Source organism: Cherax quadricarinatus, unplaced genomic scaffold (genome assembly GCF_038502225.1).
Source record: "Cherax quadricarinatus isolate ZL_2023a unplaced genomic scaffold, ASM3850222v1 Contig273, whole genome shotgun sequence".
In the NCBI taxonomy this organism is placed as follows: domain Eukaryota; kingdom Metazoa; phylum Arthropoda; class Malacostraca; order Decapoda; family Parastacidae; genus Cherax; species Cherax quadricarinatus.
In genome coordinates this window covers 25307-45519 of record NW_027195299.1, presented here as the reverse complement: position 1 = coordinate 45519, position 20213 = coordinate 25307, and the positions used below count along the sequence as shown (strand labels likewise).

The window sequence follows — 20213 nt, the reverse complement described above, 5'->3', positions numbered from 1 at the left end:
TAATAATAATAATAATAATAATAATAATAATAATAATAATAATAATAATAATAATAATAATAATAACAACAACAACAACAATCGCTCTGGAGTGGTTTAAATGTCAACTACCAAACCTGAACAGAATACAGTACGTATGACATACAGGCAGAGCGGCGTCTCAGCGTCAAATATCTCAGACTCCTTCCTACAGCCATTCAGTCTCCAAGACTATATATTTATACAACTTTGCACTTTATTGTACATCCCATAGTAAAAGATGTCGGCGAAAAGGAAGATCTTGACTTCACCTGAAGGATGAGCTAAGAAACAAAGGAAGGCTCTTGATTTTGAGGTAAAAATGAAGATTATAAATGAGTATGATGTTGGTAAGAAAGTACAATCAATAAACCGTTTATTTGGTACTCGACCAAACAAACACGACCTGTCAAAACTTTGCTTTAAACTATTTCATGTTCCTTCGCATTTTTTGGTGTTTTTTTATATTATTTGTATAAATAAGTCACCATGGGGCCTATGAAGATTAGTGATAACAGCCAACCAAAAAGAAAATTGTTTGGGAAAAATCTGTTCACTACTCTAACAGACTGGCTCTTTAACAGCTTTCTGGAATGAATTAAGTTCGAGTACCTACCAAGGTTCCATTGTATGATGAGGGTAAGATAAGAGTGTGGCATGTTTTCATTATGCTAATATACCTTTATCCAAACTGCATAAAACTGAACAAAAACTACGATTAAAATTATTACCTTTTTTTATAAATGAATGAAGAAGAGCTTGAGCCATATTTCCACATCCCACAAACCCAACATTTGCTGGAATTAAAATGCTTTCGTGCACTGAATCGGAGAACACAGTTCCAGTATCTGTCACTGTTCCTTCTGCTGGCACATCTGTAATATGGAAATCCAAGACATACAGCATACTTTAAAATTAATTATATAAAGGGAATGTTTTGACTCAATATTTTAGAATTCTAAGATACTGTACAATTTCAATTGTCATCAGTGAATAAAGGCCATTACAGTTTAAGTGCAGTGGTACCCCAAGTTTCGTACAGCTCCCAACTCGAACAATTATGTAAGTGTATTAATTTAAGTGCTTTTTTAAGTGTATTTTTGGAGGTCTGAAATGGATTAACCCCTTGACTGTCGCAACCCCCAATCCTGAGGCGTCTCCTGGTGTCGCAATATTTCAAAAAAAAAAAAAAAAAAAAATTCTTTTTCTTATGAAATGATAGAGAATCTTTTCCCGATTGGAATGACACAAAAAAAACGAAATTTGATGGAAAACTGACGGAATTGCACTCTCGCAAAGTTAGCGACCTCGGCCAATATTTACAAATCGGCGATTTCGCCCACTTTGAGCCCTATTTTCGGCTAATTCCATTGTTCCACTCGACCAAAATCATAGCTTTTTCTTTAGAATTCCATTTTTTCTATCGATTGAGTACAAGAAACTGCCCATTTACCAATTTCAACTACCCAATAACATGGTCAGAAATTTGCAATTTGGCCAATTTCACAAAAATTAAAAAATATGACAATTTCAAAATAAGGTCCAGAATGAACACTGCAGACATTCCTGGCTCTAAAATAACATTTTCTTTGTTCATCAGTCATGTCTCCAAGTCCCTCTGATATTACTCTTGCTTTCTATTTTGAATTTTTATTCAAACAAAAAATAGAAGATTTACTATTATGCAGACTACTGCAATAATTGTATAAATAACATCAACCCATTCATGACTGCATATTAGAATGGCTAGTTGGACATTTATTGGACAATGACATCATTTGTTTACTTTTGAACATCGGCAAAAATCAAACATTTCCCCTACTTTGAGCTCCATTTCCAGGTTCTTTTATAGTAAAATCAATCAAAATCACCTCTATTTCTATAATATGTTTTCCATTCTATCAAATGAAACCAAGAAAACGAGAATACAACCATAAATACTATACGAAAATAGACCACAAAGTCGGCATTTTAATTAAAAAAAACAATAAACAATATCAAATTCTTTATCATGATCAATGGCCTCAAAAGCTCTACTGAAGAAAGTTAATAAATAAACGTACCTAAGCAATGAGCGTTGACAATTCTACTTACTCATCCTGACTGTATGCTAATGGAGTTACAGGAAGCTGACATCGAAGAAATGCTGAACATTGACAACAATGCACCTGTTGTGCATTCCTTGAGTGATGGTGAAATTAGATGAATTGTGATATATAAATAAGCCACAGAGTTGATATTACCATCATACTGAAGTATTTTATCATGTCTCCTGAGAGCAGGAATTCCGCTGGAATGGATTAATGCCATTTCAGTTAATTTAAATGAGGAAAATTGACTCAGCATATGAACAAATTGGGATACGAACAAGGTCATGGAATGGATTAAATTCGTAAGCTGAGGTTCCACTGTATTAGCCCTTTCAGGGATGGTGCCGTACTAGTATGACTTACGTGCCAGGGTTGGTGCCCTACTAGTATGCATAAATTCTAGCGGCCTCAAATTAAACAGGAAACAGCTGGTACACCTAGATGTGAGAGAATGGGTCTCCATGGTCAGTGTGCGTGGTACAAAAAAAATCTGGGACCCAGTGGTGCATTGTGGGAAAGCCATTTTATTACACCTTGTTCACCATGTCTAGCGCTAAGAAACTTCTCACTCCTCGGCTAACTGGGGCTCTTTTCTTCCCAAGTGACACTTCAAATACAGATGGAAGTGTCAGCGAAGATGAACTTCATGGTTTTGAGGAGTTTGTGACCGAAAACAATGCCCAGGAAACCTGAAGGAAGGAAAGAAGGAAGGAAGGAAGGAAGGAAGGAAGGAAGGAAGGAAGGAAGGAAGGAAGGAAGGAAGGAAGGAAGGAAGGAAGGAAGGAAGGAAGGAAGGAAGAGGGAAGGAAGTAAGGAGACTATCAACCTAGGATAACCCAAAAAATTCAGACAGTGACTTATTTCCATGTTGGTTGGTGGGGTGGGGAGGAAGTTGAGAGGCAGTGAAGGTGGTGAGTGATGGTGTTATTTGCCATTGTGACACTAATTACGCCGGTGACTCAGCATATTTACAAGTCCACCCCCACACCCCATAATGCCTAGGCATAACAGAGGCTCTCTTTGCATTGCAACCCACTATTGTAAATATAAAATCTCAATGTACTGTTTGTAAAGACATAAAATAAATAAAATAAATAAATAACAACTACAGTGGACCCCCGCATAACGATCACCTCCGAATGCAACCAATTATGTAAGTGTATTTATGTAAATGCGTTTGTACGTGTATGTTTGGGGGTCTGAAATGGACTAATCTACTTCACAATATTCCTTATGGGAACAAATTCGGTCAGTACTGGCACCTGAACATACTTCTGGAGTGAAAAAATATCGTTAACTGGGGGTCCACTGTACAGGCTTTACAGAAGCTGTTGCAGTTCTGGGAAGTGTCCAGTGACTTTATATGTGTATATATGATAGAAAAATAGTAATAAACAACATTTTTTATTGTTGGTTTGTGTAAACATGTTTTGTAAACAATATAATAACACCAAAGTTTGTGCTGTTATTGTGTAGTATACAATTTATTTATTTATTTATTTATTAATTTGAACATGATACAGAGAAGCACAAAAGAATATAGTTAAATGCAGCATGCCAAAGCCACTTGAATGCATAGCATTACGGGCAGGCTTAAAATTAACTTAAGATTAACTAAGCAATGAAGTATTCAGTGGTAAAACATTATTGTGAACAGATAACAATTAAGCACAAATGAGTATTACAAAAACAGGTCATATGGTTGCTTGCATTGCTGTACAATCAGTATTTATTTATTTATTTATGGGCAGGCTTAAAATTAACTTAAGATTAACTAAGCAATGATATATTTGGTGGTACAAAAATTATTGTAAAACAGATAACAATTAAGTACAAATGAGTATTACAAAGACAGGTCATATGGTCATTTAATGTTTTTTTATTATTATCACACTGGCCGATTCCCACCAAGGCAGGGTGGCCTGAAAAAGAAAAACTTTCACCATCATTCACTCCATCACTGTCTTGCCAGAAGGGTGCTTTACACTACAGTTTTTAAACTGCAACATTAAACCTCGTGTCTTAAAGCTAACTCTAAATTTATATATATGTTTATAGTGAATAAATTCCTGGATTTGAGCAAGTGTAGGTTGATAATTCTAAGTTTTAACACCCCTCCTTCAGAGTGCAGGCACTGTACTTCCCATCTTCAGGACTCAAGTCCGGCCTGCCGGTTTCCCTGAACCCCTTCATAAATGTTACTTTGCTCACTCTCCAACAGCACGTCAAGTATTAAAAACCATTTGTCTCCATTCACTCCTATCAAACACGCTCACGCATGCCTGCTGGAAGTCCAAGCCCCTCGCACACAAAACCTCCTTTACCCCCTCCCTCCAACCTTTCCTAGGCCGACCCCTACCCCGCCTTCCTTCCACTACAGACTGATACACTCTTGAAGTCACTCTGTTTCGCTCCATTCTCTCTACATGTCCGAACCACCTCAACAACCCTTCCTCAGCCCTCTGGACAACAGTTTTGGTAATCCCGCACCTCCTCCTAACTTCCAAACTATGAATTCTCTGCATTATATTCACACCACACATTGCCCTCAGACATGACATCTCCACTGCCTCCAGCCTTCTCCTCGCTGCAACATTCATCACCCATGCTTCACACCCATATAAGAGCGTTGGTAAAACTATACTCTCATACATTCCCCTCTTTGCCTCCAAGGACAAAGTTCTTTGTCTCCACAGACTCTTAAGTGCACCACTCACTCTTTTCCCCTCATCAATTCTATGATTCACCTCATCTTTCATAGACCCATCCGCTGACACGTTCACTCCCAAATATCTGAATACATTCACCTCCTCCATACTCTCTCCCTCCAATCTGATATCCAATCTTTCATCACCTAATCTTTTTGTTATCCTCATAACCTTACTCTTTCCTGTATTCACTTTTAATTTTCTTCTTTTGCACACCCTACCAAATTCATCCACCAATCTCTGCAGCTTCTCTTCAGAATCTCCCAAGAGCACAGTGTCATCAGCAAAGAGCAACTGTGACAACTCCCACTTTATGTGTGATTCTTTATCTTTTAACTCCACGCCTCTTGCCAAGACCCTCGCATTTACTTCTCTTACAACCCCATCTATAAATATATTAAACAACCACGGTGACATCACACATCCTTGTCTAAGGCCTACTTTTACTGGGAAATAATTTCCCTCTTTCCTACATACTCTAACTTGAGCCTCACTATCCTCATAAAAACTCTTCACTGCTTTCAGTAACCTACCTCCTACACCATACACCTGCAACATCTGCCACATTGCCCCCCTATCCACCCTGTCATATGCCTTTTCCAAATCCATAAATGCCACAAAGACCTCTTTAGCCTTATCTAAATACTGTTCACTTATATGTTTCACTGTAAACACCTTGTCCACACACCCCCTACCTTTCCTAAAGCCTCCTTGTTCATCTGCTATCCTATTCTCCGTCTTACTCTTAATTCTTTCAATAATAACTCTACCATACACTTTACCAGGTATACTCAACAGACTTATCCCCCTATAATTTTTGCACTCCCTTTTGTCCCCTTTGCCTTTATACAAAGGAACTATGCATGCTCTCTGCCAATCCCTAGGTACCTTACCCTCTTCCATACATTTATTAAATAATTGCACCAACCACTCCAAAACTATATCCCCACCTGCTTTTAACATTTCTATCTTTATCCCATCAATCCTGGCTGCCTTACCCCCTTTCATTTTACCTACTGCCTCACGAACTTCCCCCACACTCACAACTGGCTCTTCCTCACTCCTACAAGATGTTATTCCTCCTTGCTGATTGCTGTGTAATCAGTAGAATGGAGTATTCGGTTAGGTAATGAAGTTAAATAGTAACAAAGTTTGATTGGGTCACAGGTTGACATTTATGAGATACAATAATGAGATACATATATGAGTTACAATTTATGAGATACAATTATTCAGTATTTATTTAGTTGTGGGTGAGTAAGTGATTTTTGAGAAGAGACTTGAATTTATAAGCAGACAGAGCTTCTTTTATATTCACAGGTATTGAATTCCATTGAGTTCTTGCATAGCGTGAGATGGACATGAGGAACATCAAAGAGTGATCTATGCCTTGTATTATGGTCATGTGTTCTGTTAAGGTTGGTAAGGAGATGTTTGAGGGGAGGGTTTATGTCAGAGTTAAGTGTTCTATGTATGTAGTAGGTGCAGTAATAAGTATGGATGTTTTGAATTGTGAGTAGGTTTAGAGTTTTGAATATTGGTGGAGTGTGTTGTCTGTAGTGGGAATTTATCATCATTCTGACTGCAGCCTTTTGTTAGGTGATTAGTGGCCTGAGATGGTTTATTGTTGTTGAGCCCCATGCACAAATTCCATAGGTGAGATAGGGGTAAATAAGAGAGTGGTATAGGGCCAGGAGGGCTGACTGTGGAACATAGTACCGTATCTTTGATAGTATGCCTACGGTCTTGGAAATTTTTTTGGAAATTTGTTGTATATGTGTTTGAAATTCGAGTCTATTATCAAGGTGGATTCCTAAGAATTTTCCCTCTGTGAGTTTTGTGATAGGTGATCCATTTATCATTATGTTTAGAGACACACCTGTAGCTCTGTTACCAAACTGAATGTAGTAGGTTTTGTCAATGTTTAGAGTAAGTTTGTTTGTTCTCATCCAGGTAGATATTTTCTGTAATTCGGTATTTACAGTATTGGCTAGCATGACTGGGCTCGGGTGAGAGAAGACGTATGTAGTGTCATCTGCAAATAGTGTGGTTTTGAATAGCTGCGATGCATTTGGTAGGTCATTTATGTATATGAGAAAGAGAAGAGGGCCTAGGACACTTTCCTGTGGGACACCAACTGTAATTGGCAGTACGGAAGAGTTTGCCCCATTTGTGTTCACATATTGGCTTCTGTTGCTGAGGTATGACTTTAGGTAGTTGAGGGAGTGCCCTCTTATACCATAGTGTGACAATTTCATGTGGAGCAAGTTGTGGTCAACTGTATCGAAAGCTTTACGTAAGTCAATGAAGATCCCCAGTGGGACTTCTTTTTTCTCTATTGCTGTATGTATAAATATGTTCTTGCATGTGGATAATAGCATCATTAGTATTTTTATTAGGCCTGAACCCAAATTGACAGGGGTTGAGTATGCTGTGGGAGATGAGGTAGGAATAGATACGCTTATGGATTAATTTTTCAAAGATTTTAGAGAGAGGGTGTAAGTTGGATATTGGCCTATAGTTATTCAAGTCTGTGTGGTCTCCTCCTTTATGGATCGGGGTGACCCTTGCTATTTTAAGAACTGTAGGAAAGGTAGAGGATTCAATGGATTTGTTAAAGAGTGTTGCAATGATTTGTGATAGCACCTGTGACACTTTTTTGTATATAATGGGTGGTAAGGTATTTAAATCTCCTGTTTTGTTTTTTAGTTTGTTGATAATAAGGGAGACTTCAGTTGGGTTAGTCGGAGCTAGGAACAGTGTGTTCGGGTAGTTGCCAGTGAGGTAGTCATTGGGTGGGGTATCTGAGCTTGGGATTTTATTGGCAAGGTTTTTTCCTAAAGTGGAGAAGAAATCATTGAGTCTGTTTCCTGTTTCAGTAGGTGGGAATTGGGGTTCATCTGGTTTTGTTAGTTCAATTTCGCTATTTCGTGAGTGAATATGCACTAAATAGTCTTTATACTGGTCTCAGAGGCCATAAAAGTTACTTGAAAAAATAAAATATTAAAAAATAAAATAAAAAATTAGAAAAAACAAAAACTATTACCGAGTGACCGGCAGTCGGCAATGTTGCTGTATGCGGTTCAATTTCTGTCAACTTCACGCCTCCATATCTCCCTAAGTATTGATCGCAAAAATTTTTTTTGGCCTATAATACTCAAAAAAAAAAAAACTATCATTTCATAAGAAAAATTATTTTTCTTATTGAATATTTTTCGACCCTGAGAACAAGTTTTGGAGAGGGCCTGTCGACCCTGAAAGGGTTAATCACTACTATGTGTGGGGGCACCCCCAAAAGTGGGCATAGCTAGGCTAAAGATTAGGCAAGGAATAAATGGTTCATAAATACTAAACCAACCTCACCAAATATACCCTAGACAATAAATGAATGAAATTATATGCAATGAATCAACAAATTTTTGTTTTCATTACTCTCTAAACTGACTCAAAACCCAAGCTGCATTAGTAAAATAAGATTTTCTGTTGGATTTTTAACCCTGAGGGTGGCCACCCAGAATAACCCAAGAAGTCAATACATTGAGGACTGTGTCTTATTTCCACTGGGGTCCTTTAATCCTATCCCCCAGGATGCAACCCACAGCAGTCAGCTAACACCCAGATACCTACTTACTGCTAGGTGTAAGGAAACATGTCCTATGTTCCCACCCAGCCAGGGATTAAACCACAGGCACTCAGAATGTGAGCTGAGTGCCATAGGTCACACACACCACAGGTACTGTACCTATGTTAACATTTATTCACACTCAAAAATGACTACATAACAGTTACTACATACAACACTATTATTTACAGTAGCTATGTAATGTACTGCACACATATTTGTATATTATGGTAGTGCATAGATTAGGGACTAGGCCCTCAAGTATCTTCTATGTATATATTATTAAGCCATTTCTTCAGGCCAGGGTACATACCAACTACACTTTAAGACATTCCCATTAGTTATATGCATTACTGGCTCCATAATTAAAAACGAATTACCTAAAAGTAACTGGCAAAAAAGAGACCAGACATTTAAGCCTATTACATAAACATTACAATAGTATTATGATGGGGAAGTGCTAAACCCACAGAGACCATAGAAATAATCAGATTTCATTCAAGAGGAAGATAGGTTAAATTCCCTGGATCAAGAGTCTTTCACCAAAATTAAGGTGCCCTTTGGAGTATAAGATACAAAAATATACAAGATGACTGCCATAAATGAAGAGAATTGTTATTATATTCATGGGGAAGCTCTAATCCTACATGGGATCACAGAAAACTGGAGGTCACAGGCCGGTCACAGATCAGGCCGCGGGGACGTTGACCCCTGGAACTCTCTCCAGGTAAACTCCAGGTACTTCCATTTTTTTGGATCAAGAGCCCTTTCCCATCACCCCTCCCCCACCCCCCAAGGGATCCTCTTTTACTGAAATGAAGGGAACTTGATTTAATGGAATTGGATCTGCACTCACCTTCCTTGGATTGAACCTAAATACCCTCTACACTCATGAGTGGTGAATGACCCCTATGGGCTTAGAGCTCCCCATGAATGAAACAATAATTGAAAAACATAAAGACACCAGTTCTTTACAGGTTAAGTAAGTTTATTTAGGTACAGGTACACATAAGTACAATTATCATACCTAGTATCAGATATGCAAATTACTTAGGATAACCAAAAAAAAAGTTAGTGACTTTGGGGTCTTTGTAATACCTCCACACAATTACATTAACTATAATGTCATCTAATGTAAAAAAAATAGTATCTAATAATTTACTGGACTATAAATCAAATAATTTTTCTTAGGTTAGGCTTATTGTGCAAGTACTGTACATAACACTTTTTTGGGTTATTGTTTTGTGTTATCCCAGGATCTCTACATATATACTATGTATGATAATCTATGTAACTGTATCTATGTATACCTGACTCAACTTACTTAATCATGGGCTCTCAACATGTAGGTAATCTACACATAACACACTATGAGAAATAGCAAGCATCGAACTTAAGCTAAAGGAATCTTATAGGAGTCAGGAATCGCGGGAAGAACTAAAAGCCATAAATGAAATCGAAAGAAACCCAAAGTATTTCTTCTCCTATGCCAAATCAAAGTCGAGAACAACGTCCAGTATTGGGCCCCTACTTAAACAAGATGGGTCCTACACAGATGACAGCAAGGAAATGAGTGAGCTACTCAAGTCCCAATATGACTCAGTTTTTAGCAAGCCGCTAACCAGACTGAGAGTCGAAGATCAAAATGAATTTTTTATGAGAGAGCCACAGAATTTGGTTAACACAAGCCTATCCGATGTTATCCTGACGCCAAATGACTTCGAACAGGCGATAAATGACATGCCCATACACTCTGCCCCAGGGCCAGACTCATGGAACTCCGTGTTCATCAAGAACTGCAAGAAGCCCCTATCACGAGCCTTTTCCATTCTATGGAGAGGGAGCATGGACACAGGGGTCGACGATGAGAAATTTCAATTACTCAGATATGGTAAACAAGAGGAAATTAAATCTTCATCAGAGTACAAAACAAATTCTGGCCACAAAATAGAGCGAAACACCAACGTCAAAGACCTGGGAGTGATCATGTCGGAGGAACTCACCTTCAAGGACCATAACATTGTATCAATCGCATCTGCTAGAAAAATGACAGGATGGATAATGAGAACCTTCAAAACTAGGGAGGCCAAGCCCATGATGACACTCTTCAGGTCACTTGTTCTATCTAGGCTGGAATATTGCTGCACACTAACAGCACCTTTCAAGGCAGGTGAAATTGCTGACCTAGAAAATGTACAGAGAACCTTCACAGCGCGCATAACGGAGATAAAACACCTCAATTACTGGGAGTGCTTGAGGTTCCTGAACCTGTATTCCCTGGAATGCAGGAGGGAGAGATACATGATTATATACACCTGGAAAATCCTAGAGGGACTAGTACCGAACTTGCACACGAAAATCACTCACTACGAAAGCAAAAGACTTGGCAGATGATGCAACATCCCCCCAATGAAAAGCAGGGGTGTCACTAGCACGTTAACCCTTTGACTGTTTTCGACGTATAAATACGTCTTACGAGCCAATGTTTCTGACGTATATATACTCAATAATTCTAGCGGCTTCAAATCAAGTGGGAGAAAGCTGGTAGGCCCACATGTGAGAGAATGGGTCTGTGTGATCAGTGTGCACCACATAAAAAAAATCCTGCAGCACACATTGCGTAATGAGAAAAAAAAACTCTGATCGTTTTTTTGGAATAAAACGCCGACTTTGAGGTGTATTTTCGTATAGTATTTATCGTTGTATTCGCGTTTTCTTGGTCTTAGGTGATAAAATGGAAAACATATTACAGAAATAGAGATGATTTTCATTACTTTTACGATGAAAACGACCTTGAAACTGAGCTCAAAGTAGCGGAAATGTTCGATTTTTACCAATGTTCAAGAGTAAATAAATCACACCACATGTCCAATACACATCAACTGGGGAGTCTAATATTCTTTCACTAGTGCACTGATATTATTTATACCATTTTTACAATAATGCAGTCGTCTGCATAACAGTAAATTTTGTATTTTTTTGTATGAATAAAAAATCAAAATAGAAAGCAATAATAATATAAGAGGGGCCTAGAGATGTGACTAATGAACAGAGCATATGTTATTTTAGTGCCACGAATGTCTACCTTGTTTATTCTGGACCCTATTTTGAAATTGGCATCTTTTTTATTTTGCGTGAAATTGGCCAAATTGCCAATTTCTGACCACCATAATGGGTAGTCCAAATTAGTAAATGGGAGGTTTCTTGTACTCAGCTGATAGATAAAATGGAGTTCTAAAGAAATAGCTATGAGTTTGGTCAACTGGAACAATGGAATTGGCTGAAAATTGGGCTCAAAGTCGGCGAAATCGCCGATACGCATATGTCGCCGAGACCGCTAACTTCGCGGGAGCATAATTCCACGAGTTTTCGACCAAATTTCGAACTTTTGGTGTCATTACCATCGGGAAAAGATTCTCTATCATTTCATAAGAAAAAATAATTTTTTTTTTTTCAAAAATTGAGCGACATAGAATGACAGTTTCAGAGAGGGGCCTGAAACAGTCAAAGGGTTAAGAGACCATACAATAAGTGTCAGGGGCCCGAGACTGTTCAACTGCCTCCCAGCACACATAAGGGGGATTACCAACAGACCCCTGGCAGTCTTTAAGCTGGCACTGGACAAGCACCTAAAGTCGGTTCCTGACCAGCCGGGCTGTGGCTCGTACGTTGGTTTGCGTGCAGCCAGCAGTAACAGCCTGGTTGATCAGGCTCTGATCCACCAGGAGGCCTGGTCACAGACCGGGCCGCGGGGGCGTTGACCCCCGGAACTCTCTCCAGGTAAACTCCAGGTAACTAAAAAAAGTCAATAGTGACTTTTTTCCATTGATGTCTTAACATGACTTACAAACTGAGGTACTTGATTAAGACACCTACTGCCCTTGTTCACTTTGCAGTAAATAGGTACCTGGGTGTTAATCGACTGGTGTGGGTCGCATCCTGGGGTTTTGTATATATTGTCACAAATGTCTGCTAAGTCTGTCTACCTCGTATCATTTACTTGTAGAAATAAAGATTATTATTACACAGACAAACATACCAGGTTAAAATTAAAATAAAATGTGAGCAGCTTACTTTCCGTCTGTTTGAGTTGAGTTTGATGTTTGTTAAGAACCATTGTTATTGTGACAGCTGAGGTACAATAATGTTCACTAGTGACTCGGACTCTTCTTCTTGTGTTGGGGTTTCAGGGCCACTGACAGCACACGCCGTATCGAGCCCGGCCGTCCAGTGCCAGGAGAGGAAATTTCGACCAAAGTGGAAGAATGTCTTGACTAATATCATACATCTCTGATACGTCCTGAAGCCAGCAGGAAGGAGCAAGTACAAGCCAATATCTCCCGACGGTCCAGAGGGCGAAACCCCTCCCCGTTGAGGAGGACAGGTAGAGTGAAAGTGTGCACCCCAAGTGTGCGCAAGGCGGCACGGAGAGTAGTCCGTGCAGAGTGATAACGTGGGCACCACAGCAGGAAGTGTTCCACCGTCTCAGGCTGTGAGGGACACCACTGGCAGTACGGAGAGTCCGTCATCCGAAGGCGATATAGATGAGCCGCCAGTCGCGAGTGGCCGACTCGAAGGCGAGTCAGTACAACGTCCACCGAGCGGTTGAGATGGCGAGCCCAAGGGCAGGGGCCATTAAAAGTTCGGACAGAACCCAACGCCGAAGAAGAGAGGGAGTGTGCAAGGCCCTCTTGCCACTGATGACGGATTCCCTTCCAGACAGCCCTTGTGAAATCACTGTGGCCCAGGGCAAGAGGGGTAACACTTGGAAATAAGGAATATCCACTAGGAATTTTTATTGACCTAAGAAAAGCTTTTGACACAGTAAACCACGAAATCCTACTCCACAAACTTGACCACTACGGTATAAGAGGCCATGCGCTTGCTTATTTCAAATCTTACATTACTAATAGGTATCAGTACGTCACCATTAAAGACACAGCATCAGCAACACGGCCACTTGATACTGGAGTTCCGCAGAGAAGTGTCCTTGGTCCCCTGCTCTTCCTCATATACATCAATGACCTTCCAAACGTATCCCAACACCTGAAACCCATTCTCTTTGCTGATAACACGACTTATGTCATCTCTCACCCTAATCTTCCCACCCTTAACACCATTGTGAATGAGGAGCTGATTAAAATATCGACTTGGATGACAGCCAATAAACTTACCTGGAGTTTACCTGGAGAGAGTTCCGGGGGTCAACGCCCAGGCCTCCTGGTGGATCAGAGCCTGATCAACCAGGCTGTTGCTGCTGGCTGCACGCAAACCAACATACGAGCCACAGCCCGGCTGATCCGGAACTGACTTTAGGTGCTTGTCCAGTGCCAGCTTGAAAGCTGCCAGGGGTCTGTTGGTAATCCCCCTTATGTGTGCTGGGAGGCAGTTGAACAGTCTCGGGCCCCTGACACTTATTGTATGGTCTCTTAACGTGCTAGTGACACCCCTGCTTTTCATTGGGGGGATGGTGCATCGTCTGCCAAGTCTTTTGCTTTCGTAGTGGGTGATTTTCGTGTGCAAGTTCGGTACTAGTCCCTCTAGGATTTTCCAGGTGTATATAATCATGTATCTCTCCCTCCTGCGTTCCAGGGAATACAGGTTTAGGAACCTCAAGCGCTCCCAATAATTGAGGTGTTTTATCTCCGTTATGCGCGCCGTGAAAGTTCTCTGTACATTTTCTAGGTCGGCAATTTCACCTGCCTTGAAAGGTGCTGTTAGTGTGCAGCAATATTCCAGCCTAGATAGAACAAGTGACCTGAAGAGTGTCATCATGGGCTTGGCCTCCCTAGTTTTGAAGGTTCTCATTATCCATCCTGTCATTTTTCTAGCAGATGCGATTGATACAATGTTATGGTCCTTGAAGGTGAGATCCTCCGACATGATCACTCCCAGGTCTTTGACGTTGGTGTTTCGCTCTATTTTGTGGCCAGAATTTGTTTTGTACTCTGATGAAGATTTAATTTCCTCATGTTTACCATATCTGAGTAATTGAAATTTCTCATCGTTGAACTTCATATTGTTTTCTGCAGCCCACTGAAAGATTTGGTTGATGTCTGCCTGGAGCTTTGCAGTGTCTGCAATGGAAGACACTGTCATGCAGATTCGGGTGTCATCTGCAAAGGAAGACACGGTGCTGTGGCTGACATCCTTGTCTATGTCGGATATAAGGATGAGGAACAAGATGGGAGCGAGTACTGTGCCTTGTGGAACAGAGCTTTTCACCGTAGCTGCCTCGGACTTTACTCTGTTGACGACTACTCTCTGTGTTCTGTTAGTGAGGAAATTATAGATCCATCGACCGACTTTTCCTGTTATTCCTTTAGCACGCATTTTGTGCGCTATTACGCCATGGTCACACTTGTCGAAGGCTTTTGCAAAGTCTGTATATATTACATCTGCATTCTTTTTGTCTTCTAGTGCATTTAGGACCTTGTCGTAGTGGTCCAATAGTTGAGACAGACAGGAGCGACCTGTTCTAAACCCATGTTGCCCTGGGTTGTGTAACTGATGGGTTTCTAGATGCGTGGTGATCTTGCTTCTTAGGACCCTTTCAAAGATTTTTATGATATGGGATGTTAGTGCTATTGGTCTGTAGTTCTTTGCTGTTGCTTTACTGCCCCCTTTGTGGAGTGGGGCTATGTCTGTTGTTTTTAGTAACTGTGGGACGACCCCCGTGTCCATGCTCCCTCTCCATAGGATGGAAAAGGCTCGTGATAGGGGCTTCTTGCAGTTCTTGATGAACACAGAGTTCCATGAGTCTGGCCCTGGGGCAGAGTGCATGGGCATGTCATTTATCGCCTGTTCGAAGTCATTTGGCGTCAGGATAACATCGGATAGGCTTGTGTTAATCAAATTTTGTGGCTCTCTCATAAAAAATTCATTTTGATCTTCGACTCTCAGTCTGGTTAGCGGCTTGCTAAAAACTGAGTCATATTGGGACTTGAGTAGCTCACTCATTTCCTTGTTGTCATCTGTGTAGGACCCATCTTGTTTAAGTAGGGGCCCAATAATGGACGTTGTTCTCGATTTTGATTTGGCATAGGAGAAGAAATACTTTGGGTTTCTTTCGATTTCATTTATGGCTTTTAGTTCTTCCCGCGATTCCTGACTCCTAAAGGATTCTTTTAGCTTAAGTTCGATGCTTGCTATTTCTCTGACCAGTGTCTCCCTACGCATTTCAGATATATTGACCTCTTTTAGCCGCTCTGTTATTCTTTTCCGTCGCCTGTAAAGGGAGCGCCTGTCTCTTTCTGTTTTACATCTACTCCTCCTTTTTCTTAGAGGAATAAGCCTTGTGCATACATCGAGTGCTACCGAGTTAATCTGTTCTAGGCATAAGTTGGGGTCTGTGTTGCTTAGTATATCTTCCCAGCTTATATCGGTTAGGACTTGGTTTACTTGGTCCCACTTTATGTTTTTGTTATTGAAGTTGAATTTGGTGAATGCTCCCTCGTGACTAATCTTATTATGTCGGTCTGGGGCTCCGCGCATACATGACTGAACCTCAATTATGTTGTGATCTGAGTATATTGTTTTTGATATGGTGATATTTCTTATCAGATCATCATTGTTAGTGAAGATGAGGTCTAGTGTATTCTCCAGTCTAGTAGGCTCTATTATTTGCTGGTTTAAATTGAATTTTGTGCAGAGATTTAAAAGCTCGCGTGAGTGTGAGTTTTCATCAGAGCTGCCTCCTGGTGTTATTACTGCAACAATATTATTTGCTATATTCCTCCATTTTAGGTGCCTTAAGTTGAAATCCCCCAGGAGCAAGATGTTGGGTGCAGGAGCTGGAAGGTTTTCCAGACAGTGGTCAATTTTTAACAGCTGTTCCTGGAATTGCTGGGATGTTGCATCCGGAGGCTTGTAGACTATCACAATGACTAGGTTTTGGTTCTCGACCTTTACTGCTAAAACTTCCACTACATCATTTGAGGCATTTAGCAGTTCTGTGCAAACAAGTGACTCTGCAATGTACAGGCCAACCCCCCCCCCCCTTTTGCCTGTTCACTCTGTCACATCTGTATAGGTTGTAACCTGGGATCCATATTTCGTTGTCCAAGTGATCCTTTATGTGGGTCTCAGTGAAAGCCGCGAACATTGCCTTTGCCTCTGCAAGCAGTCCACGGATGAAAGGTATTTTGTTGTTTGTTGCTGGCTTTAGACCCTGTATATTTGCAAAGAAGAATGTTATCGGACTGGTGGTATTGTTGGTACTGGGGGGGGGGCTTAACACTGACAAAACTTACTATATTATGTTTGGTAGCAGAGCAGGAGATGCACAAATTAACATTAAGATTGACAACACTCTAATTACCAGAAATAATGGGGGAAAATTCTTAGGCTTATACCTTGACAATAACCTGAATTTCAGCACCCATATCCAGCATATAGCCAAAAAAGTATCCAAAACGGTTGGGATCCTCTCCAAGATACGATACTACGTGCCGCAAAATGCCCTTCTCACACTATACCACTCACTTATTTATCCATACCTCACCTATGCTATTTGTGCTTGGGGATCAACTGCAGCAACACACCTAAAGCCAATAACAACCCAACAAAAAGCTGCAGTAAGAATAATCACTAAATCCCATCCCTGGCAGCACCCCCCCCCCCCCCCCACTCTTCAAAGATCTAAACTTACTCCCAGTTCAGTACATCCACACTTACTACTGTGCAATCTATATCTACAGGGCCTTAAACTCTAATATCAACCTTGACCTAAAACGCTTTCTTGATAGTTGTGACAGAACCCACAGGCATAACACCAGAAACAAACATCTCTACGACATTCCCCGTGTCCGACTAAACCTTTACAAAAATTCAATGTATGTCAAAGGCCCTAAAATCTCGAATACCCTACCTGAGAACTCTAGAACTGCAGACACATTCATCACCTTCAAAACTACCATTAGAAAACATCTTATCTCCCTGATACACCCCGTCAACTAACTTCACGAATACCACCTGGTGGTTCACACTTACAATCGCTCACTCATTTGACCATAAACAGAAATATTAATCTCAGTCTTAAAATAATGAATCCTGTGATACTCCAATACTGAAACTATATACTGTGCCAAAACAAAAGCATTCACATTGCTAAACTCACAAAATAGTATTTAGTCACTTAGCCATAATACCAACTTACCTCATAATTTGTAATATTTTACATTTAAGAATAAAACTAAGTATGCCCGAAATGCCTAGCCATGCTAAGCGTTCTAGTTGTACACTCTGTAATCTCAATTTTACTACATGTAAACCAAACAATAACCAAATTTCTGTAAACTCAGCATTGTAATCCTTATAGAGAATAAACTTTGAAAGTGTGTGCGCGAGGGAGGCCGTCCGATCTGCCACTTCATTGCCCCAGATTCCAACATGGGCGGGAACCCACTGAAGGGAGTTGCTCCAACCTGGGCTCCGCAAGAAGCGCAGGAGGAGAGATTGTGTCTGACGAACGAGGACGCGCAGTGATCGTGGACGAGCAGAGCACAAAGTGCCAGGGAAGATTGGGAATCAGAGAAGAGGACCAGTGGTTGTGGGGGAATGTGATCTAGGACAAAAGCCAGATCCTGGTGAATGGTGAAGAACTCCCCTGCCAGAACAGAATGAGCAGGGTCCAACCGCCACGTTTGACAGTTAGTTTAATATGTTTATTATGCACCCCATACCCATCCTGTGGGCGGTAGTCAAAAGATTACAGAGGTACTCGCTCCCATCTTGTTCCTCATCCTCATATCCGACATAGACAAGGATGTCAGCCACAGCACCGTGTCTTCCTTTGCAGATGACACCCGAATCTGCATGACAGTGTCTTCCATTGCAGACACTGCAAGGCTCCAGGCGGACATCAACCAAATCTTTCAGTGGGCTGCAGAAAACAATATGAAGTTCAACGATGAGAAATTTCAATTACTCAGATATGGTAAACATGAGGAAATTAAATCTTCATCAGAGTACAAAACAAATTCTGGCCACAAAATAGAGCGAAACACCAACGTCAAAGACCTGGGAGTGATCATGTCGGAGGATCTCACCTTCAAGGACCATAACATTGTATCAATCGCATCTGCTAGAAAAATGACAGGATGGATAATGAGAACCTTCAAAACTAGGGAGGCCAAGCCCATGATGACACTCTTCAGGTCACTTGTTCTATCTAGGCTGGAATACTGCTGCACACTAACAGCACCTTTCAAGGCAGGTGAAATTGCCGACCTAGAAAATGTACAGAGAACTTTCACAGCGCGCATAACGGAGATAAAACACCTCAATTACTGGGAGCGCTTGAGGTTCCTAAACCTGTATTCCCTGGAACGCAGGAGGGAGAGATACATGATCATATACACCTGGAAAATCCTAGAGGGACTAGTACCGAACTTGCACACGAAAATCACTCACTATGAAAGCAAAAGACTTGGCAGACGATGCACCATCCCCCCAATGAAAAGCAGGGGTGTCACTAGCACGTTAAGAGACCATACAATAAGTGTCAGAGGCCCGAGACTGTTCAACTGCCTCCCAGCACACATAAGGAGGATTACCAACAGACCCCTGGCAGTCTTCAAGCTGGCACTGGACAAGCACCTAAAGTCAGTTCCTGATCAGCCGGGCTGTGGGTCGTACGTTGGTTTGCGTGCAGCCAGCAGCAACAGCCTGGTTGATCAGGCTCTGATCCACCAGGAGGCCTGGTCACAGACCGGGCCGCGGGGGAGTTGACCCCCGGAACTCTCTCCAGGTAAACTCCAGGTACATAATTGGTCCAGGGACTGGACTCCAAAGTTTTGATAGCTGAGCAAGTTACAAAGGTAATGAACTAGATCTGGTCATAATCATGACCAAGTTACAAAGGTAATGAGCTCCAGGTAGAGCTGGTCACACTCATGAATAATTGCAAAGGTAATGAATCATAAACACATTAATCATGAGAATTTACAAAGGTAATGAGCTCCAGGTAGAGCTGGTCAAAATCATGACAAGTTTCAAAGGTAATGAATGATAAACACGTTATCACATGATTACAATCATAGACAAATTACAGAGTAATGAGCAGTTAACAAACATAGCAGGGAATTCACCCATAGCCCCAACAACAGATGTTGCTAGGTGCCTGTCTCTCCTCGGTAGACAGCCATTGCCACCCTTAACACCATTGTGAATGAGGAGCTGATTAAAATATCGACTTGGATGACAGCCAACAAACTTACGCATAACACTGACAAAACTTACTATATTATGTTTGGTAGCAGAGCAGGAGATGCACAAATTAACATTAAGATTGACAACACTCTAATTACCAGAAATAATGGGGGAAAATTCTTAGGCTTATACCTTGACAATAACCTGAATTTCAGCACCCATATCCAGCATATAGCCAAAAAAGTATCCAAAACGGTTGGGATCCTCTCCAAGATACGATACTACGTGCCGCAAAATGCCCTTCTCACACTATACCACTCACTTATTTATCCATACCTCACCTATGCTATTTGTGCTTGGGGATCAACTGCAGCAACACACCTAAAGCCAATAATAACTCAACAAAAAGCTGCAGTAAGAATAATCACTAAATCCCATCCCTGGCAACACCCCCCCCCCCACTCTTCATAGACCTAAACTTACTCCCTGTTCAGTACATCCACACTTACTACTGTGCAATCTACATCTACAGGGCCTTAAACTCTAATATCAACCTTGACCTAAAACGCTTTCTTGATAGTTGTGACAGAACCCACAGGCATAACACCAGACACAAACATCTCT

At 41.0% G+C, this 20213-nt stretch overlaps 1 protein-coding gene across 2 annotated transcripts in view; it reads right to left on the bottom strand.

The window, feature by feature from the left end:
* Positions 1 to 12677, bottom strand: part of LOC138851295 (pyrroline-5-carboxylate reductase 3-like) — an 84122-nt gene extending 71445 nt beyond the window's left edge. Inside the window, exons 1-2 of one of the 2 annotated variants that reach the window (XM_070080283.1) lie at positions 12513 to 12677; positions 750 to 893 (exon numbers count right to left, since the gene is read on the bottom strand). In XM_070080283.1, coding sequence (XP_069936384.1) covers positions 750 to 893; positions 12513 to 12555 — 187 coding nt within the window. In that variant the 5' untranslated portion in view covers positions 12556 to 12677. The remainder of the gene's footprint in view (positions 1 to 749; positions 894 to 12512) is intronic. The other variant, XM_070080282.1, reaches the window with a different exon arrangement.
* Positions 12678 to 20213: the final 7536 nt, after the last annotated feature.